This window comes from Triturus cristatus, chromosome 10 (assembly GCF_964204655.1).
Source record: "Triturus cristatus chromosome 10, aTriCri1.1, whole genome shotgun sequence".
NCBI classification, from domain to species: Eukaryota; Metazoa; Chordata; class Amphibia; order Caudata; family Salamandridae; genus Triturus; species Triturus cristatus.
The window spans coordinates 552,119,045-552,142,557 of NC_140593.1; the positions used below are offsets into that span (position 1 = coordinate 552,119,045).

General features: G+C 42.6%; 1 protein-coding gene across 2 annotated transcripts in view; it reads left to right on the plus strand.

The window, feature by feature from the left end:
* Positions 1–23,513, plus strand: part of WDR48 (WD repeat domain 48) — a 589,407-nt gene that overhangs the window by 324,329 nt on the left and 241,565 nt on the right. For both annotated transcript variants that reach the window (XM_085632038.1, XM_085632039.1), the window contains exons 12-14: positions 1,013–1,120; positions 10,888–10,984; positions 18,977–19,072. In XM_085632038.1, the coding sequence (XP_085488164.1) occupies positions 1,013–1,120; positions 10,888–10,984; positions 18,977–19,072 (301 nt within the window). The remainder of the gene's footprint in view (positions 1–1,012; positions 1,121–10,887; positions 10,985–18,976; positions 19,073–23,513) is intronic.

Here is a 23,513-nt window from a genome sequence, read left to right on the forward strand (position 1 = left end):
TTAAACTGCTTAAAACATGACTAACCAACCTTGCGTAAGCTTATTGGTCTTCCTAAGGCCATAGTGTCTTCACTGGATACTCTGCAAATACCAATTGCTTGAGTAAAACCTCAAAATACAAGGGCCAGTAATGGGACACCTAAAGGCTATTAATACTTAGAATTATATAGCCATAGTACTGGCTGCAATCGGTATGAGGCTATTTCACTCGAGTGCTGGCTGTCTACGGCTTAGCTCCCACCACTTGTTCTGTGATGCATTTGTATGCATAGATGAGCTTTTTTTCAAGAATGCAGATAATTTCAAACTTCCCTACTTCTATCTCCTAGATAGATAAGGTAATAACACCCGGTGAAGTTGGAAACCAGTCAGTAATCCTGGCTAATTTTGATCTGTATCCGACCTATAAATTAATGCTATATTGTTTACTTATGAATACTTTGTAGAAGGCTTTCTTGTTCAATGATTCTGGCAAAATCCTGCGCTTATGTAAAACTTGCCATCCATATATTTGCACTTAATCAGGCTTACACGGCTCTAGAAGGTTAGAACAAAATATAGTTAGTACATTTTGGTATGTTCTGTATTACACAGTTTTATCCACTTATAGCATATAACTGTCAGACGTACTCTGTGCTTTTGTCTCTCTAAGAATGAACTTACTCCACATAACCGTTAAACTAATGAATATGTTATAAATCATGACATCCTGTCAAGTGTTTAAATTAAGGTGTCCACCGTTTCTGCCCACGGAAACTTGTCCCTGCTCTCTATAACGAGTAGGCCCTAAATGTATGCACTGTTGCTTGCTTTTCATGTAGCTGATTGTACCAGTGAAGCGGATACGTTGTTGCCTCTTAATTCTTTGAGAGCAACTGCTGATAAATGTCTTGATGTTTGGCTCATTCAAGATACATTCAGCTGTTGCAGTTGATTTACAATTAAAATACAAGCTATGGTTATTTCGAGAATTACATGAGCAGTTCTTGATTTTATTTATTTTTATTTGCAGGCGTGTAAAGTTGAAGATCTTGGAAAAGTTGATTTTGAGGAAGAAATTAAGAAAAGATTTAAAATGGTGTACGTTCCAAACTGGTTTTCAGTAGATCTAAAAACCGGGGTAAGAAGCTGCTTGCTACACCGTCAACTATCAAAGTATATTTAATTACAATTCCCTTTGTTGGTATGAATTAAAAATCTCTGTCAAATGTTCTGAGCAGTAACAAACAAATAAGTATTCTAACAATATTCACTGTAGGCCCGTCGATTGTGTAGCTGGGTGCACGCGTGCTTTTTATTTTAGTATGGGAGTATGTAAGATGTGTCCGGAAGGTCTTTGTTATGGAGTACGTTTTTCTCATTCCTTGCCTATGTCAAATCCGTTTAAAATACGATAAGCAATAAAACCTAAAATCCTGACTAACAATTATGTTCAAACCACTGCTTCCACGGTAAGGACCCTGTCTGTGCAGACATTGTTCTTGCAGGCTAAAATAGACTTTTTTTTTTAATCCACTAATGAAGGTTTATTTTTAACTAGACTACTTTTAAGCAGGTACAAGAGAAACACTGCAAGTGTTATAAAATATAATTCCATCACATTTCTTTAAAAACCTAAAACTGTGCAATGTAAACAACTCCATATAATAGATTAGAATAATTGGTCATTATGTTAATATTCATATTATTAACATTATTACTATGACCCTGTGAAGACTTGGACATATTCATTCACTCGCTGAAGAGCATAATTTACTGGTTCAATACAATTCTAGTTAAAATCAACATGTGAAGCTGCACGAATCGTTCAAGTATTTTGGAGCGATTTGTGATCACCTATTTCTAAATTAAGGTTTTCAGCCGTGGAGCTGATATTATTCGACATAACTTGCAGCATGTCCCTAAATTGGTGCATTTGTGTGTTGTGCCTAGACGTCTGCCAACTCTGAATTGGTTTATCAGACTAGCACTTATTGGCAGGAGGCAGCTAGTGCTTCGATGAGTAAGAGGTCCTGAGCTATTCATCACGGTTGCTATACCTTGCTGTGTGCAGTGGATGACAGGAATAGTAAATTGCAGTGCTGAAAGGGCATGAGGGGGATCATGGAGTGTACATGGTTAGGAGAAGTTCCGGGGATGTGAGGATCTCTGATTCAGAGCATGTATGATGAAAGTAATGCTCATGGCTCCCCAAGAGGCTGGACATAATGGAAGGACAATGAACTCATGTTCTGACTGCCAATTTGGTTAACCTTAATGCTGTGTATCCCTAGTGACTGGGATGCTGACAAATGATTTCTAAAATAATTTTTGTATCTGGTGTCAGCTCATGTTGTATTGTAGTATTTGTAGTGCCTCATACTTCCTGATAAGGCTTCTAAGCACTCCCAATTTGCTTTGGGTTCTTGGGTGCCCTCCCAGAGTGTATTGTTGAATGTATTAGGACCTTTTATCGATGGGTTTTAGTGAGATTCAAAGACACACTTTGCACATGTGGTGGTGTTGAGATTTTGAGATTAGACAGTCAAGCATTTCTCCTTTTCTACATATAAAGCCATCTATATTGTGTGACAATCTGGAAGGGCTTTCAGGGTTTTCCAGCATTAAAGATGATTATTAATTTCTCATTTCTACAGGGATTACGCACCAGAGCTTGTTGATCTGGAGGAGGAGCCCAAGCTTCTGCCAGTTTAGAAATTTTGAACAGTGGGATGGGCAAAAGACTAGCTAGCCGGGAGCAAAGTTGTATTGTTTGGTCAGAGGTGCAAAGTTTCTACTAATGGAAGAAGGGTCAACTCCCTTATATTTCTCAATGAGTGATGCACATTCTTTGAAGGTCTAGTCATAGGCCTGATCTGAAACCTAGTGTGCTGTGAGTTGAGATTGATAGGTTGAAAAGCTGTCTGGCAACTGTATTTTAAACACTCCTATTTCCAAAGTATTTATAGGAGTGCTCCATTGCCACAGTCATGATGAGCAGGTACTAAAACAATGGTAGATTGAACTTTGTGAGGGAAGCCAAGGTGTGGAAACATTAGCTGAAGCCATCGTATATAGACCCTGTATTTGGTCACTTGGCTTACTTGAATCATAGGCTTGAGAATGGAGTCCATAATTGCCCCAAGTTCCTTACTTTGGCTCAGTAATATGGTGTTGTCTAGTGCTTGAGGCCTGCTGATAAAAAGGGTGATAGTGTGTTCATTTGCCACAAACTACTATCTTAGATTTTGAAGCATTTTTTAGGTGGTCCATTAGCCCTGTGTTCGGTGGTACAGCAGTCATTTTCCGTTTGAACATAACTTTAGTGTCATTGGCACAGTTGTATCCCTTGTGGAGCTAAGCTTTGATAGAGGGCAGAAGTGAACACTGAACAAGATGGCCGAGCCTGGACATTTAACTGTGAAATTCAATGGTGCTAAGGAGAAGGGAGAAAGTGAGATGCTGATGGATCTGTCATTGGGGTAGAAGTAATCCATTTTACAACAGCTCCTTGAAACTCCTGTGTTTTATGTCTCTGTAGAAGCAGAAGGTGATCAACTCTATCAAACGCCGATGGAAGATCAAGTAGAAGTATCATTATTCCTTTGAGTCAACAGTAGATTTGGTATAATTTCATGTGGTTATTAAGGCTGCTCCAATGCCATAGAAAGCACCAAATCAAGTGTGATGCTTGAAGAGCTGGTTATTTTCATCAGTGAATGCTGATATTTCAGTGAAAGCAATTGATTTCAGGAGTTTGGCTAAGAGTCATCCATAAGCTATCAGTCTGTACATAGGTGTGGTAGGATCAGTGACACACATTTTAATATAATATGTTTTTATATAAGCAAGTTTGAATTTCCATCAGAGCATTCAGGCTTTGAGGAGTAACATCAGTCCTTGCCATATTATGTGACTTGAAGGTAAGATTGGAAGAGTTCAAGTGTTCTCCTTTTGCCTGTTCAAAGTATATTTCAAAAAGTTTTACTTTTGTAGTGAAGTGATTTGCCATTGAGTCACAGAGCTCCTGGAAAGGTGGGCCTGAAGGGGACGGGGTTACTTTTTAACTGATGCATTCAAGATTTACAAATGTATTAATGATTGTATGTAATTTCCTTTTTGGATAAGTAGCTTCAAGGACAGAAGCAGAATATTTTTGACAGAGCCTTTATAGTCGCTGTGTTTTCATTCTTATCATATTGCTACCAGAGGTTTTCCACAACACTTCTATTTCATTTCAGCGATTTTATTTCAGGTGTCAGCTAGTCAGATTTTTTTTAATGTGTGGGCACCTTCAACCAACCTCGCCGCACAATATGAAAGATCTTCCGCTGTAGGTGTTTGCTAATGGCCGTGCATTGCTGGTTATGGCCACCTAGAGAGTGTGGCGAAAAGGAACTCTTGGATGTTGTGTATGATTTTTTTTTTTTTTAAACGAGGTTAAGTGGACCACATTCATCTGAACCCATGCAGTGGTATTGGAGTAGAGAGCATGAACCATTCCATGAAATTGAGGTTCGATGCTGGCCCGTGTCAGCACTAACTGAAGATAACCCCAGTCCACCCTATTGAAAGCTTTTTTAAAGTCAATAAAAAGGTCAAGATCATGTGGTAATCTGTCGGTGAGCCAGGGCCACGTGAAGCCAACTAAGTCAGTGCCTCATGCTACGGGCTGACATAAAGCTGCATTCATCGGGATGGATCAACGTAGCAAGGACATGCTTGAGCCATGTAGCTAACATAGTTGCGAAAATGTGGACTTCTCCATTGAGGATTGCTATTGGATGGAAGTCCGTGCATGAAGTGGAAGGGAGTGGTGTCTTGGTGATTACTACTATGGTGGCCAAATCCATTTCTGGGGTAGAGGCCTTCATGTGACACACCTCCCTATCAAGGGATAAGAGGTGGAGAGATAGTTTGTCACGGAACGTGGTATAATATTCTGTAGGGAAGCCATCTGGTCTGGGAGTTTTCTCCGGTGCCAACCCAGACCAGGCTTCTCCCAACCTCCTTGGCTGTAAAGGGTTAATCAAGCATTAGAGTTTCAGCAGGAGACAAGCGAGGGTGAGGGACTGCATCAAGGGAGTGATCAGGGAAAACCTTTTCTCTCCCAGTGGGAGCCGCATACAAGCAAAGCATGTATAATAACAGGCAGAGGCCTGCACAATCTCAGGAAGAGTGTGATACAGGTGGCCCCTCATCAATAATTTGAGATAGAATTCTATTCACCTGCTGGCGGGAGGCCAACCAGTATAGCAATTTGCCATTTGTGTCCCCCCAGCCATAAATCTGGGCAGTTGTGGCCCGCCAAGGTTGTTTGGCAGCTTCGAGGGAGTGATGACTGATTTCTTCAGGAGACTCATTTGTCAGGCGATGTTCTACTAGGGTTCAGACACTAGGCGCCTTTCCAGGTTAAGAGCACAGGCTTCCAAATGAGTGATGTGGGAGGAGCGCGCACTCTTGAGCCCTAATACTCCCACTAGCAAACCTCTGCATAGTTGCCTCCCACAAGGTGCTGATCATCACCAACGACCCCACATTATTGCTGAAGTAACTGTGGAGTTCAGCACTAAGGGCTTGAACAAAGGTTTTATCCTAGAGGTACCAGGCATTAAGACGCCACATAGGGTGCAAGCCAGATTTGGGAGGTCCAAGATGTAGGAGTGGGAAGTGATCAGATACTCCACGAGGTAGGATTACAATTTGTGCGAGTGCTTGACAGTCGGTGGCAGCTAAAATAAATTAAGTCTATTCGTGATTGAGTATGATAGGCAGATGAAGTATGGGTAAATTGGCGAAACCTCGGGTGCCACACCCTCCAATCATCACAAAGGCCAAGAGTGGCGGTTCAGACTGTGAGGTGACGCGCCCCGGCACGTCTATAGTTGGCAAGGGGCCCGGTGGTATCAATCTTTGGGTCAAGCACTGCGTTGAAGTCTCCTCCTAGCAATGTAAGACCCTTTGGTAAATTCAAAAGGAGTTTAGAACGGTCCCTGAGGCAGACATTAAGGACAGCAGGCGGTGCATAAACGCATACTAAGGTGATCACCAGGCCCTCTAAAGTTCCAGACAGGGCAAGGAAGCGAGCCTGTGGGTCACGTGCAACATGGGAATCAGTAAGGGGAAAGGAACGTTGCAGCAGGATACAACTCCTCGAGACCCACGGGTATGCCCTGCGTGGAAGACCCTGTTATACCCCTTACACGCTAGGTAGGGGCAGCAATCCCCCATAAGATGAGTTTCCTAAAAAGGGAGAAACTTGGAAGGTGACGATGGGCGAAGGTGAGAACCAGAAGCAAGTTTCACATGATCCAGAAGCCCATTAACATTCCACTCTGAATGGTACTCTGCAGTGCGCCATTATGGGGGTTGGGGTAATCCTGTACCTTGGGCAATGTAGGGAAGGGGCCAGTCAGGGTCCAGCAACAGAACATGGAACGCCCCAATAAGACCCCACATGAAGTTGTGATTAGAAATGATGTTGTGAATTTTATGGAGGTGTGTGTCAAAACCTAAAAAGAGAAATGTAAAGTATATATACAATGCATATCAAACTACTGAAACCTCAACAACCCGTAAAGAAATCCCCCCCCCCCCCCCAACTCAACCTAATCCCACACTTCTACCCCAGAAGTATCTGTTGCCTTAAAAAGAGTCATTAAGAAACAATATACACAACTGTGTACAATCATCAAAGAGAAGAACCTCATCTCCATTAGGGGTAGGTCAGTAGCTGCCATTCTGCTTGGTGGAAGCCTCTGTAAGAAAGACCTATAAACAGCAGTAGTTAAGCAAGAAACCCCCAAGAGACCAAAGAAAATTGTTTGCAGAAATTGAAACCATGCTGCCATCAAGGCCCCAAAGCCAGTCAAATCGTGGGGTTACATGAAAGATCAGTATCTGTATGTGGAGCTGCTGATGCAAACGACAGTGAGTCCAAAGGCCCATCTACATCCAGTCCCCTCCCCTCCCCTTCAGAGATGGAATGCAAAGCAGGTAAGGCTGAGGATGACTGCCACATCTGAGAAGATCGCTGAAGTGACTGGGAGTGGGCTGTTCTCAGTTTCTTCTCGGAGCGAGTGCATCACTTACTGGGGTTAGGCGGCGATACTGGACCCTGCAGTCTTGTGGAGTCCGATCAACATGACAAGGAGGTAGTAGAGCCGCTAAGTAAATGGTCTTCAGTAAGCCACTGCCAAGCAGACTCCGGAGTATCAAAAAAATGTGACTTGTTACCATGGATGAAGCGGAGTTTAGCTGGAAATAACAAACTGTAGTGGAGCCCCATGGCCCTGAGCTTCTGCTTGACCTCTGTGTAGGAGAGTTGTCACTGTTGGGCCCCCCTGGTGTAGTCCTAAAAGAGAACTTTGGTGTCGCCACACCGGATAGCCGTTTGTACCAGGGCCTCTCCGAGGATAGCATCTCTATCCCTGTAGTGAAGGATGCGCACAATGATCAACCTGGGGGAGGCTCCTGGTGGAACCAGAAAGACAAACGCTTGGAGGGCATCCAGGATTTAATCCATTGTTCCAGAAAGTCTGCCATCACTTGGGGTGCAGAGCCCTCTGTACTCTCTAGAACACCAATTAAGTGCACGTTCCGCCGGGAGACGTTTTCAGCATCCTTGGCGCTCCTATGAAACTCCGCCATCCGAGTGAGCAAGGTAGAGACCTGGACCTTGAGAGTCGAGATCCCAGGATGTCTAGGCCCTACACTGGAGATGGGTTGGCCCGCTTGCCACAAAGACGCAACAGTACGAGCCGCCAGCCCTTAAGGTAGGATGATCTTTCGCTGCAGTTGATGGAGCTGAAGGTAAATATTGGTCCGGTATCACTGTGGAGTACTCCACTGGTATTCCAGTAACTCCCACCTCAAAGTAAGGCACTAGAGCCTAAGAGGCAGCAACGGCTCAGTAGTGCGGCCTGTCACAGAAAGAGGCAGTGACGCAGGTAGAAGTAATTAGGCCCAGCACAGCCAATCGGGTTCTCAGATGAATGCAGAGATTGATCAACAAAGGCCGGCAGAGTTGCTCCCACCTCCCAAGGCCATGATACAACAGTTCACATCCAGGAAGGTCCCATTGAAGATTGGCATCAGAGGCATTCTGGGAACATGGTTGAAAGCAAATTGGCCCAAAGCAGTAGGAGTTGATAGTGGTAGAGTAAACCTGACCCAGAGTTGTCATCACCCCCCCCCCCCCCACCCCCCCCCACCCCCCCCCCAGAGCACCATGCCGGTGACAGGAGAACAGTCTTCGGATTGGTGGACCCTTACCAGTGCGATAGTCCGACATGTCCCTCCACCGGGGCCGCAGATGTTGGGGGTCCGGCACGAAGAAGCGCCCAGATGGGCATGGAGTGTGTCGATGTAGAGTCACTCCCTCCAAGTGGCTCATGCCCAGCGCCGGGAAGCGAAAAAGGCCAGCACAGTGTCAATCCAGTTGCAGAGCAAAACAGTTTAGGGGGTCAATATCATAAGCTCAGCACCCACAGCAAGCCGCAGACACCAGTTGTCACGGGGAGAGGAGGGCTCCGCAAGCATGGCTCCATAATGTATTTAAAAAGACCAGGTGAGAGGGACAATACTGCCTCGAGTCTAGCTCCACCCCCCAGAATGCACAGAGACACGCCGCAAGGCCCCTGGAGAGTCCAGACATAGAATTCTTTATGGAGATGAATTGGGCTTCAGCAGCAGGGGCTGCAGCACAGTGGGGGCTGTCTCACCAGCCCCAGGGAATGAGTGGCCTTGGAGCCCGCAGTGAAGGGCCCTTCCCACCCACCTCCGATGCAGAAGGAGGAGACAAATGGGAGGCCTCACTGAATTTTGGGTTCTTCCCCTACCTCCCAATCCGCCGGGGCCACAACTCCGGTCCTCTGGGGCCAGCCCCCACAGCCGGTGAAGAGGAAAGACTCGGTGCAGCGTCCGCATGTCCCAGGCAGAGCCGAAGGGGGGTCGTGCCTCGCAGCCTGCGCTAGGCTGCCACCGCTCTATAGTTTTAAAATTGAGTCTTTCTTTGACATCTGGCATTATTCTGAAAGATTGGCAAAGAGTGGTTGGGCACTTCCAAAAAAAAAAATGTTTTGGGACTGTAATGAAGTAGTTACCATCCTATCACCGTTTTTGGGAACACTTTCTAGTCAGGTAGTAGCAAAAAAGCGTATTCTCTATTTGTAAAACAATCTCCTCAATCGGCGACAGCAAACTTTAGACAGGAAAAGAAACTATTCTTTTTCGATGTGGAGGAGATTTGTTCAGTTATGGAGCAGACAGTTAAAGTGACCTTGTATCTCACTTTTTTCCACTACTTTTGATATGGTGGATCGTAACATCTTGATATACAGCTTGGTAGGCATTGGACTTTGAGGAAAATTGTTGGCCTGGTTTGTCTCCTTTCTCTGGGTCAAGACATAGACTGTGGTACTACACCTCTTTCAAGCAAAAATGCATCGAATATCTTGCAGGGTCCCATAGAGTCCTTCCCCGTCACCAGTTTTGTTTAATTGTATGTTTGCCCTCTCATAACTCTTATTAAATCTTTTAAATGCATTGCAGTTTCATACATATATAATTCACAAATAATCCACCTTGATAAACAGGCCTTAGTCTCTGCTGAAATCTTACCCAAATGCTTATTGGCTTTTAAGGACAGGATGTCTAACAATTCCATTTAACTAAATGTTATCAAGACAGAGCTGTTAGTGGTAAGAAAACATCCAAAAAGATGGTCCACTCTCTTGTGCCCCAGTTCCAGCCAAATCAGTAAAATCTTAGTTTTGAACTGAATTCACAGCTGACCATAGCAACTCATGTTAAATTTCTCTCGATTGAAAGTCATTAAAACCTTGATTTTTCAACCCCTTCCCTCTCCATAGGTCAGTTGTAGCATTGTGTGTGTTATACAGGCTGGACTGTTGTAACTTACTTTATGTTGGTCTGTCTGTTGTCTTGGTTCATCAACTACAAAGCTTTCATATCTTCTACGATTTGAAAAGAAATGATCAGATCACGGTTTCCCGGGTTAGTTTACCCTGGCTACCTAAGAAGCAGAGATTGAGTTCAAGATCTTATGCTTGACGCAGAGAGTCTTCTTTAGAATCTAATTCTAATTTTTCATCTTTATTCAAGGTCTATACTCCCATGTGGACCCTCCACTCTGGAGAGGCACTTTTATTCTCTATTTTAGAAGTGAAGAAAGTGAGGATTGGCAGATAATTCTTAAATGCATGTGGTCTGCAGCTATAGTAAGATATCCGGATTAAATTAAAATACTTTTCTTGTTGTGTTTGGAGTAAATCTGTAAAAACACACCTACTTTGGTAATCTGGTTAAATTCTCCCACTGTGTTGTCCGTGTCTGTTCTACTGGAATCCAGTGCCTAGATGCCTCTTAGGTCTACGTTGGTAATTTACAAGTTATTTGTTCATGTTGATGGAAACTACTGTGGATTTCTTTAGAGTAATGATTGGAAAAATAGCAGAATTTAAATTATTTTTTCATAAGTTTCTTGTAGCAAAGATCTAAAATATAGACCCATACAACCATTTTGCAATGAAAGAAGGTGGGAGCAAGATTGTTAGTCCTTGTCAATGGTACTGTTTCACTGTTACCCTTCCACCCACTCCTAGCTAGCCCTATATTTTGGAGCACCTGTATCCATGCAGAACTGATAATCAGTTAATTATATGGTGTCTTGTAATAGTTGATCTTTTATATTGGTTGAAAGAGTTGATATTATAACTGTTGGCCTCTGTCCCACTTTCATTAGAAGATATTATCCATACTTGTAATATACTTGTATCTGTTGGCACACAAGGTGGTTCCTTGTTAGACAATGTTATTTTGCACTCAGAAATGTGTTGCTGAATATACAATTGTTTGTCTTTACCTACCCTTTGATGTCTTTAATAGATGCTGACAATTACTTTAGATGAGAGTGACTGCTTTGCGGCATGGGTCTCTGCTAAGGATGCTGGATTCAGCAGTCCAGACGGTTCGGACCCAAAATGTGAGTTTTAATTTTATTTGTGGGTGTTAAACTTTGGATGCCAGTGTCTTGTGTGTGTTTAAATTCCACTTTTTTGCACTTTAAGTTGTCTGAAATGGTAATCCCCTTGTGATAATTCCATTATCTTCATTATGGGGTCTCCGCTATATTCCCTTCAGCAACATTATTGGCTCTAGCAACTTTGCAGAAACACACAGGCAGAAACAAAAAGCTAGCTCATTTCTCAGCAGGGATATGTTTTGTAATGCATCATTACATTACAATGTCTTGGATGTAGGCATAGATAACACAGCAGATGGTGATGGGTGGAATACTTTGTAGAGGTCTCTGACGCTGGCAATTGTTCATCGCATTCCATTGTTTACTCACTGCACCCCATCCCAATACGAAGCAATCCTATTAAAATAAGTGTTTGCTTTGCTCCAATAGAAACAGTTGAGCATGTCTCTTCTGAATGGCAACCCTAGACTGGATTCAGCCTTGTTGTACCTGAATGACCTGCAGCTCGGCTACTATAACATGGAAAGTATGGGACTGGTGCACATTGAGAATCAAATTAAAGAATTTGAATAGAATGCTTGCAAAAATCTGTTATAGACAGCCACTCTCGTTGCTTTTCATTCCATATTTCTTTTCTCTCTGCTCTACTCCGGACAGGAAGCAACCACATGCAAATCACCTTTAGTCCAGCCCGGTCTATTAGCAAAAAAACTAATTTCCTGAGCTATTTTAGTAGAAACTGTATCATCCCACTAAGTTTGTTTACCCTCTTTACTTCCCTGTGTAAAGGAAGGCCTTATTCTTAAAAAAAAAAGTAAACATTTTTTTCAGTGGTTGGCTCATTCTTTTTCTAGGATCTCTACGAAGCAGGGAAATTGGGCAGAGCTCTCAACTCCTAGCACAGAGACTGCCATTATGTAGCAGTTATGTCATTGAGGTGGTGACATCTATGACACTGCAGCTAGTACTGCCTGATGGATTAATTAGTTGAAATAGTTTCAGAAACTAGTCTAGCGATACTTCTTAGATAAGAAAACAGTGGAAGTTGTAGATTCAATCTGAATCGGCTTATTGAAAGTAACTGTGTTGTTCACCTCCGACTGACAAAAGCTAAAGGGGGAAGTTATATCAATAGCTCAAGTAAGTCCATGACTGCTATCTTGCCATAGTTACAAAAGGTTCAGGAGACCGAAGAGGCCACAGTAAACCAGGATAAACAGAATGCTACACTGCTTCTCATCTCTGCTTTCAGACATTGAATATTATTGAGCTTCCGAAAATAAATTTACCGTCACTTAATACAAGAACAAAGCGCTACAGTAATGTAAATATGAGGGCAAATTGAATTGGTTTCCTCTGTTTAAACATCCACTATGCCACCTCAAGCCTGTTTTAGTCTTTGTGCATCTGGACCATTAGTTCAGTAGTTACAGTAAAATAGTGGCTTTTTGCAGTAGCTTCATTTAGGCGAGTCAGCAAGTTGCACGGTCCCGTCTTAAATCTGGTGATTTGGTTATTCCTTCTCAAAATGCTATTGCAATCTAAGGCCAACCGGGAGATGGTATACCAGACTTCTATTCTCCATTTTGTCCTTTGCAGTTAGAAAGCCTTTCAAGTTAGTTTGTAAGACCACCTTGACATCTATCTGGACCAGATTAAAACTCTTGCATCCTTTGATCACATCTTGCCAGCGTTCGTGTCCTGAAGGGTTGAAGCTAAGACTACCATTGATCTTGGTTGGCTTACTGCATCGTATGGGCATAGATGTCTTCCACCCAAGTGCTTCTATGCCTTGCTGTGAGGGGTGAGGCATGATCTTTTTTTCCGTAGTCAAGATTCCACTATGCTGTGGAAGGCTACTCAGAGGGTGTTTTGTTTTGTTAGATAAGGTTGTCTGCATACAGACAGGGTTGTCTGATTATTTTCATACCTTTAATGCTATCCATGTATCTAGGGTAAAGGGCACAGGATTTACAAGAAAGTTAAAGTTACTCCCCTTAGTGACTCTTTTGGAGATGGTCATACATAACCTGCATAAACTTTGGCAAATCAATTATGGCAACTTTGAAATAAGCATATTGCATTTACGAGAATGCAATGGGGTGAACTGTGATGCGATGAGAGGCAGTGTGCTCCCTCCCCCATTGTGTTTGAATCCTCCCTTGCAAAAAGAGCAATTGATGGACTGAATACAAAACAATGTCATACATTCACCCCAGTACAGAGATCTGAGCACAAAAATCCATTGTTTTTTGCTCCCCTTGCCATTCCAGTTTGAACCCAGCCATCTGCAAATCAGTCTTGACCCTGCGCCCAATGGGAACAGTCCAGCCCGAACTGCCAGGCCAGGTACTCCCTGGACTGGAAACAAGCATGCTAGGACCGGTTTCGGGGTTCCACCCCTCATCAGCCAGGATAGCATGACTCCAGTGGCATGGAGAGCTCGGGACCCACTTCTGGGCATACCCGTCCCACTCGGGGTGACGAATGTAAAAAGAACAATTGATGGACAGAATGCAGAACAATATCATATATTCACCTCAGTACAGAGATTTGGGCCTAAATCCAACTTTTTTTGCTCCCTATGCCATTCCAGTTTGACAAGCTCACCTGGGATGCACCTGTGTGCTAGTGAAGTGGTACTGTGACCCGTGAAGACTTGGGCAGCATTTTAGCATCCACAGATGACTTTTCACTGCTCAGTACTACTTCTGCTCTCCACTGATGAAGGGCTAAATCCAGAAACGCATGTCTAGAGATAATAACACTACCTCCACCAACTTTGGTGAAAAACTACAGCAACTTTGAAGTAAGCGTACTGCATTTACCAGAATGCAATTGTTGAACTGTCCTGGGATGAGATGCAGTGTGCTTTCCCCTTATGCCCTTCCTCCAGCCAATCTCTATCATTTAACCCTCTCTGTCTGATATAAGGAGTATAGGTCTATCAGTACAAGATTCGCAACGGTTTTGTTTACTTCAAATGGTACATCTCCCATTGTCCGTTTCATGTACCACAGTTATGACCAGTCTGAAACTACATATCAAATGATGTGGATGGTTTGTTGTACCTAGCCTACATACTGCCTGAGTCACTTGCAGCTCCATCTGGAAAGTAGGCTTGATTAAGGAAATTGTATTGTTTGTGATACAGCAGTGACTGACACGTTTTGGTATCATTGGTTCTCTTTATCAGTGCTCCTAGGTGTAAACTGTAGAAAGGGTGGCAGATTTGCAAAGGCAGCATTAAAGGGGGGACACTCCCTCTATTGATACATTTATTGTCTTCGTAGAGGAACCATCCTTTCACCGTGTGGAAAAGGAAACATGTGAAAGGCAAATGCAGTGGCACTACACCCTGCCAAAACCTGCCATACACAGGCAGCATGTAATGGAGTAGCCCAGTTATGGGGAACCGCTTGTATTTTACACAGTAGTATTGGTCAACCGGTTGCAGGTGTCCCTGTACAGTGCAATCGATTGTAGACTTTGTCTCCCCATAGCCTGTTATTGGTGCAGGGGTGTAGTAGCCACCCGTTGTTATGGGTCCTGGCCAACAGAAGCTTTTGTTCTGCTGGAGGAACAAAAACATTTATGGTGTAGCACCAGCAGTAGATTCACACAGTGTGAGTGAGCACTGAAAATGTATGCTCCAACATTCCATGGCTGAATCGTCACTGACATAGGTTAACGCCCGAAGAAGAAAATGCTTTTAATTGAAAGCATTCTATATCGGATTCGACCTCTCTAGGAGTTTATCTGATGAGCTGTGGATGCATTTGGTATTTTTGGTTGATGTTTGAGACCTCATATATGCCGTAAACTTACATCAAATAGCCTTCCAAACGGGTGCTACGAAACTGATGCTAGATTGTTGGCATACAGGTTATTTAGAGATATATTTAAGGGTTAAAGGTGGTGGAGATCAGTACTCGCAAGTCTCAACCTTGATAATTTATGGCACAGCAGGCTGCAGCACAAGAACAAAGATTGCAAGCAGAGTTTTGGTGAAAGTAGCAGAAGCTTGAGTTGGTCCTCTATGTTGCATCATAGCCTTGATATTTTCATATTAGGAATGCTAGTTATTTATTTATTTCAGTTTGTCTGACATATGTTTTTTTTCTGGTCTGTACCCTTTTCATCTCATAATACAGTGTGCTGCACTATGTATCTGCATATGGTTTCCAAACTTTCCTGTGTGTGGGAGCGTGCCTTCTTTGAAAGAGTGGAGATTTGCTGCGTGGCCTGTGTGGAAAGCGTTTTGGCGTTGAAGCGTTTTGGTGTAGTATTTGGTTACTTGCTTAGGCATGAACTAAAATGTATACAGTTTACATTAATTGAGTGATACTGCCAGCCATTGTATAATATCTTGAGTCCAATCTGTAGTGTTGAGTAGTAAACATTTGGAGTGTGTTGGTTACATGCTGCTGGTATAAATGTGTGTAGCGTTCACCCGGGAAGGAGAGCAGCCTGTCGACATTGAGTGAATATATTACAGAAAGGCAGGCTAGATTCCATATTGATCCACACAGGAGTGACAGATGAGTATCCAAGACATTCACTGGACACAAACAACCATTCTAAATGATCTAAAAAGGCAGCTCAGGCATGCCAAACAGTATATTACAGGCTTGCACCTGAGAAATGTAGCCATAGTTCATGCTGTTTTTAAGTCTATGCGGCAGTCGAGAATCGACCAGTTTGCAGGCATGCACTGGCTATGGGCAGGTGTCATTATAAAATTTTAAAACCAGAATCGGAAAAAAAAACATGATTGTATTAGCAACTTATGCATGGGTTTAGTAATTTGAGAGACCTGCATCGTAAAGAGCTGACATCATATGTCTTGAGGATAAGCACAGCCTTTGCATACTACTGGGGGGGGAAAGCAGCACTGGCACCATGGGAAAAACACAAATATTACATAGAATGGCCTCAAAACGCTTGAAAATGTCATATTTCACATTCTTGCTGTGACGTGTGCATGACCTAACTTAGCAAACATAACAAGATGATGGATAGAGTGCTGAAACTTTTCAACCACTCACCCCCCAGTCAAGAGATCTCTAACTTTCTTTAATGAACTGAAATATAAAAATCTTGATCTTTCATTTTAAATGTTTATTTTTTTATTTTTTGTAATTGAGGTTGTCACCTTTTGTAAGAGAAAAATATCAGCTATCGTTTTTAGGGATTGTTGAAGTACCAGGAACTTGATTAACATTTTAAGTAAAGTATTCTCTGTTCCTTTTAACACTATAGTCCTGTGCTATTTGTCTTTAATATTCGTGTAGTAATAGTTCAGATTGTTCTCCAACACATTTGAAGTGATTCATTATTTCTCATAGAGGAAACCATGCAGGCCTGGGGACAAAGTTTCAATTTTTTCCTTTTAACTGGCTTAAAATTTAATTACTGGCCATATTTATAAAATACTGGCAAAGTGACAACACCTTGTGTACTTTGCAAATAATGCCTTTCTATTTAGAAAAAAGGCATCAACTCTTTTTCAGTGCATTACATACTTGTGGAATATTTAATAGTGTGGTCTGTTTAAAAATATAAAGTGACTACATGACCGTGTTTGTAGAAGAGGGAGATTTTGAAAAACTAAATGTGGGAATTTAATTTAGATTAAAGGAAAATTAATAATAATTTTTTGAAAGGGGTACACTGCAGTATTTTTAGCTTAACAGACTCTATCCTCCAACCTAAATTGTGTTGCCATATATGCATGGGCATACATTTCACACATGCTTAGAAGTCTTCATTTGTTATTGTTACTTATACCTTGCAGGAAACAGTGGTCCCTGAAATGAAAAGCGATTAGTAATACAATGAATATAGCCAAGGTTGGTACTATATTGGAGCCAGTGTCCAGCCGGACAAGGCACCTTTAATAAGTTGAAATGGTTAACAATAATCCAAAGAATGTTAGTAGAATCTTAGTGGGATACAAGCCTGTATCCTGAGACTTACATATCGGGAGGACAACATGTGAAACACATTCAGGCAATTTTAGTGATGTTCCTGTCTGAAAAATATAAAGAGTAGCGAAACATCTAGTACATATACTGTCACCTTCACAATACGTTATATGCAAAGAATCGAATGTGTAAGGTAGACAACTGTGTCGACGGCGTTTCGATCCATATCGGGGGGATATCGGATCATCATCAGGACTAATCAATTAAATTGCCCATATTCAAATGCCTCAATGTACCGATATGTAATCAAGGGGGGGGTGTCTAGGACGGGTTGCGAAACCACAATATTCCTGAACGACGCGTTTTCGAGGTTCAATGCCTACGGCTATGGGGTTCCGGGAATACAGGTCACGGTACCAATTCCATGTTCGTCTCAAAGTGGTGAGAGAAATGAATTCCGTGGCCACGCCAAAAACATCTCGCTCGGACAATGCCGGATCGGAAGTGAAGCGGATCCGCTTCACTTCCGATCTGGCATTGTCCGAGCGACCCGTCCTAGACGTCCCCCCCCTTGATTACATATTACATTCTTTGGATTATTGTTAACCATTTCAACTTATTAAAGGTGCCTTGTCCGGCTGGACACTGGCTGCAATATAGTACCAACCTTGGCTATATTCATTATATTACTAATCGCTTTTGATTTCAGGGACCACTGTTTCCTGCAATATATAACCTCCCAAGGTCCCTGTCTAATTCCTTTGGGTGCCCTTGTGTTTTTTCATATTGTTACTTATACCATCACTCTGTTTCTGCAGCATTTTAATTTGCTGTGGCTCGTACTGTAGGCTGAGGAGGTCAGGTCAATGATTGATTGGCAGATTGGAACTCTGAGTGTTGCAGAGCTTAACTTGGAGAGGCAGGCTAAAGAGGAGCTTAGGACATTGGGATGGACAGTGCCGGGCCATGAAGTGGTTGATATGGGGCCTGTGCAAGGAGGTTGTCATCTCTTTGACGAGCCGGGGCAGCTACCAGAAAGTGTTCCTCTTTCTTTGCCTGTGCAGGGCAAACCGTGCATAAAAAAGAGCAGGAGGTTAGAACTGGAGAGAAGATGTACTGAGTCCCCATCGGATTGGTCAGCATCTGTTTTTCTGATGTCACTCCTGCAACGGTCCTATGGCAGGTTGATTTTTACTCAATTTCTACCTATCCAGTTCAAGTATTTACTTGGAACATATTTTGCACAGGCCGCCTTCTAGAAGATCTTCAATTTCTTGGGGGATGTCGGTCCAATGGGATGGACAGCTCCAGTGTTTGATTTTTGTTAAGACATTCTGGAACAGGGTAGTCCCGAGCCTTAAGTGCAGCTATATGATAGCCATACATATTTAGCAGTATGTGTTGGGCCTGCATAAGACCATGCTTGGCTTACTCCTGGCAAAAAGGTATATTGCAGTTTATTAAAAGCAAGATAAGAGCGCTACATTTGACTTGTACGGTAAGGATATGACTGAAGGGTTGTTGGCAAAAGCGATGCGTTTGGTTGCTATACAAAATTACTATAAAGTTGATGATTTTGTGGTGCTTGAGAATGAGATGTGTACATGCATCTGTGCACAGGTGGGTATTGTTTATTCTAAATAAGGATGAACCACCTTGGTGGTGATCTCTTCTGTATCTGTTAGCCATGTATACTTACTCTGTATGATTGTTTATGTAACCAAAGCAAGTTCCTAAAGATAATGTTGCTATAACTGTTATGTTTTAAATGCCATGTTGTAAATATTTACTTTTCTGTAAATGTCAATATAGATTTTTAAAATCTAGATCTCTCTTCTGCTATATTTAACATACATCATGGTATTCCAATCCATTATCTTTCAAGGTATTGAAGTGTAATAAGCTTATTTCTGTGCTTCGGAACACATGCCAAGAAATATCAGTTTTCTGAATCAATTGTACAAAGCACAGTTAATGTCCTGTACCTATGATTTTGGGGTAAATTACTAATATAATTACATCGAGTATTTGCAAATTTCTTAACTCTTTAATGATGTCCTCCTAGTGAACCTCGGAGGTTTGTTACTACAAGCTCTCTTGGAGTATTGGCCAAGAACGCACATCAGTCCAGTGGATGAAGAAGACTCTGAAGTAAACCATGGTTAGTTTGCTGCTCTATACCTTTGTACATGTGACTTTGATGAAATCCACAGCAGTGTGAGCTGTTTAAGCTCTGAAGATCTTAAATATTTGAGTAAGATTAACGTAGCAACTGCAAATGACTTACTGTGCTGCATTATAGTCTGTTATTTTAAACAAGTGTTTACTGTTTAGGAGAATACTGTAATCTCTCAGCCTTTTACAGTAGTTTCCTTTTATTTGTAATGTTACTTATAATAATGAAAGAGTTGAACAGTTGTTTGCATTTTATTTTTACAGTTCAAGATTGGGAAGCATACAGTCTCTTCCTTGCAACTGATATAAATCATCCAGAGATAGTAATCAAGGGCATCTTTTTATTTCCTGTTTCCACCTTCCATTCCAAAGTCCATGATCAAATCAACTATCTGGCAAATGCTGAAAACCAAAAAAAGACCCTACTTTATGTTGCTTGTACAGGCCATTTGCCCCAATCAATTATGATAACATATTTACGTTGATATTGATTGCACGAGTACATGAGATTTTGCCTTCGTTTGAATCAATCTATCAACCTGACTTTTGTCAAAATTGCCAAGCTGAGAAAAGTGCCTATAGCTGTTAATCTGTTAATCTTATTGAAAAAGAAAAAAAAAGAAAACATGCGTACAGTGCTGGTCTCATTAGAAGCGGTGTAAGCATTTGCCAGATTTGATTGTTTGGACTCTGAGTTTGAATATAAAAGTTCCTAGCTATCATGAAGGAAAGTTTTCATTCTGTTACGGACATTGAGGAGAGGATTAGGCTGTACTTCGCTTTTTCACCAGCAGCCTGTATAAAGCATTAGATGTCAAAACGTATTAACTTTTCCATCAACACTAGAAAAAGGAACAATAGTGTTTCATCTAATCAAGTCAAAGTCATAACAATCTTTAATTTGGCCACCGGCCATAACAGAGCATGTGTAAAATACATGAAAACATTACAAAAAATCTTAGTTAAAAGAATAAAAACGAACCAAAAACAAATATACATATATAGATTAAACATTAAAATACATTTATGTAAAAGAACAGGCTTCAGGTAAGCATCTATCTCTGTCTTAACTTCCAGGTGCACAATACAGTTCTCGAAACAGCGTAAACGATACACTGTCTAGAATCACTTCTAAGTATTCTGAATGCAATCTGGATTTCTCTCGCCCCCAGGTTGTGACAGAGTGGGCGTATCAACTTTAATCATGGTAGACTGGGCAAAATGAAACCAGATGTTCAGCCGTTTCCGTTTCACCAGGACAAAATGGACAAGTTTTAACAGGAACATGGTTTCCACTTTACCATGTAACAGTAAAAGCACGTGTCAGTAGCGTCCCTAGGTGAAAATTGAATAAACAAAGTCCTAGCCTGTAGGGGCTCAGTCTCATCCAAAAATGGCTCAAAATGATACTCCGTTTTAAACTCTACAAAGTAGACAGTAAGGAAGCCCGCCTTGATGGAACTTAGAGTGTGTAAGTCAATATGCTGCCAAAAGGCATTTTTCAGGACCTGCTTCGAAACCGATGCAGCTTCTGTTGGTGCTGACCAAAGATTGCCCAGTCTTTCTTAGGCAGTCCCTGACTACCTTTAGCAAAGGGATCTTACTAGCATCCGACATTCCCATAACCTCCTCTAGAGCCTTACAGATCATGGAGAGTTCTGGGATTGTCCTTATTATCCACCAATACAATAGTGGTTTCAAGCCTACCATATCATTAATATGTCTTAGCCCATAGTCTGACCACAATGGAGGTAGTGGGGTGCTTGCTGGAAGATTTAGCCGATGTTCTACTTGCTCAAAAACCCAGCATCTTCAGTACCCTATAGTTCAGCTCCATATAAGGAGGCCCTGGCACCTGAATACCTCAAGGGCTGGAGTAAGTGGGCGACAAGTAGATGCACGATAAGCCCTCAAAATAGCCCCACAGTCAAATCAATCCGAGAGGATCATCCCCAGGTAGTCAAACACCCTAACTTATTCCAAGGCTTCCCCATTAATGGCAGGAGTTCAACGGGATGTTGAGCAAGTGTTAAATACCATATATTTGGTTTTGCCCAAATTAATCTTCAGCCCACGCTGTTTGCAAAAGACATCCAAGTGGTCCAGAAACTTTGAAGCACCCATCGGTGTTCTGGAGAGCAAGAGGGTATTGTCCATAAAACAGGGGTTGCACTCTATGGCCTGCCAAAAGTGGGACATCCCTCTCAACTTTCTAGATAAGATACTAGACCAAAAAGAAGAGTGGTGGTAGGGGCCAGTGTCGGGGACTGTCCACGACTGTCAGGAACACAGTCAGGCACTTGGGCAAGGACTGGGAACAGGGTCGAAAACTTACACAGAGAGGAGTACAGCGCTGCCCAGGATCACACAGGAAGTCAGAGGAGGAAAAGGGATCCAAAGGGAAAGCCTGTACAAGTGAACAAGATGCCTTAGACCCAGAAAGGACAGGCACTTATGAAGCAATTTAGCATTCAGAAAAAATACACCCAGGACGAATCTGTAAGACATATATATGAAACAACATTAACAATAAAGGGTAGTGTGGGGTAAAGCACTAAGGAGCTCCACACGGTCAGACTGAAGCTCAGTAAATTTCTCACCCACAATTGCTGTTACAGATACTGACTGCAAATACCCACATATGGGATATGCATGCAAAGGCAGGGTCCAAGGATGAATTATAGCTCCGGAATCAAGGAGTATCAAAAGCTCAGGAAACCAGGATCGGTCTCTCTGTGAAAACAGCTACAATGACCAACCTTGGCCTGAAGGGAGCTGGGGCTTAAAAGAGCTCACAGTAATCACATGCATCAGGTGTGAGCAGGCCAGCAGCAACCAGCCACAGGTGAGCTGAATTCCTCTACCCATCCTTGGCCTACAGGGGTAGAGACTAAGCAGTAAGCAGGGGATTATAGGTAATGGAGTTTCCAGCATGAGCTGACTGGCTTCCACAAAGCCCGGCATGGATTGGGAATGGATGTCTATTCCTAAATAGCGTCCAAATGCCTGTAAGTCAAGATATGCATACAGGAGAGTGTCTGGCAGCATATTAGAACACTGGGAAGCCCCACAATTAGGCCCCCTGGTGGTAGGCACGAGAGCACAGGGAGTGAATCATAACAGCCAGCACACATCCCTGCCTCTCTCCCCGATTTACGGGGGATGGGGTCCGTTAGCTCACCCTGGGGGCCGCACCTAACCTGCGTGTAATTGTTTGAGTGTAGCCTGATCATAATAAGAAGATGGGCAGGGGCACCCAACTCCGCCAAAACCCTCTAGAGGGATTCTCTGGGTACTAAATCAAATGCTGATCGGTGGTCAACAAAAATTACATAGAGACGACCTCCCCTCAGTAAACATACTTCCAATATAACAATTGGAGTCTGAGAACCTGGTTTACTGTCTCTATACCTTCTCCAGAGCCTGCTTGCAGTTGGGAGAAAACATCAACACCTACCATCCTTTCGGTAAGCCTATCCAGGATAATGTGGCTGAACACATTTTCTGCACCGTCAATGACTCGGATTGACCTGTAGTTGACCGGAGACGATTTACAAATTCTTTTTAGAATGGGGATTCTTTGCCCCAGCTCATGTTGGCAGAAGCGGAGCAAAGCCAATAAGGCGTTAAAAAATAAAACAAAAAAGGGCACCAAATATCCTTAAAAATCTTGAACAGGTCCCCAGGGGTTTGCCCAGACCCGGAGCTTTATTGGGTGTTATCATGTCAACTGCCTTAAAGATATCGGCGGTAATTAGTGTACCAGCTGCAATAATATGTCAGTAGAAGAATCACAGGTGACCAAACAAGAGGAACTATCACTGGCCCACGAGTACTCCTCACCATTGGCTGTGGTTTGGTGTAAAACCACATCAACAACTGGGTCTAAGCCCTCGTCTCTAGAACACTGGTTGAGCATTGATTGAGTTGTCTCTCCTTTGTGAAGTGTTTAACCCAATCATTAGCTGGTATGTTTTTCCCATGTGCAGAAGGAATTCCTAGATCGCCACCCACTGCCCCACGTCAGAAGGTGTGGTAAGCTCTACTTTTGGCAGCATTCAGCATAAGGCCAATCTCCTGCATTCCAACTCTCTTTGGTCTTTGTAAAACTTCCTAGCTGCCCGTACTTCAAGTCTGTGCCCTAACCTGATAGATTCCAACAGGGCACACTTAGCTTCCCTACAGGGCTTGGTATACCAGGAGTCCTCCTTATTTCTAATTTTTACACCGCATGATTCTTGGTGAGTAGTGTCCTGAGCCACTGCTTCCAACACACTCCACTTGAGTATATACCAATTACTGGCTGGTACCAATCTGTGTTCTAAAATTGCATTAGGGCTTATGGGGAGAGAATCACCCAACTTGGCCAGCGTGAGGCTCAAAGCGTTGTGGTCGCTATCCTGCCTCAGGCTTGCCACCGTATCATC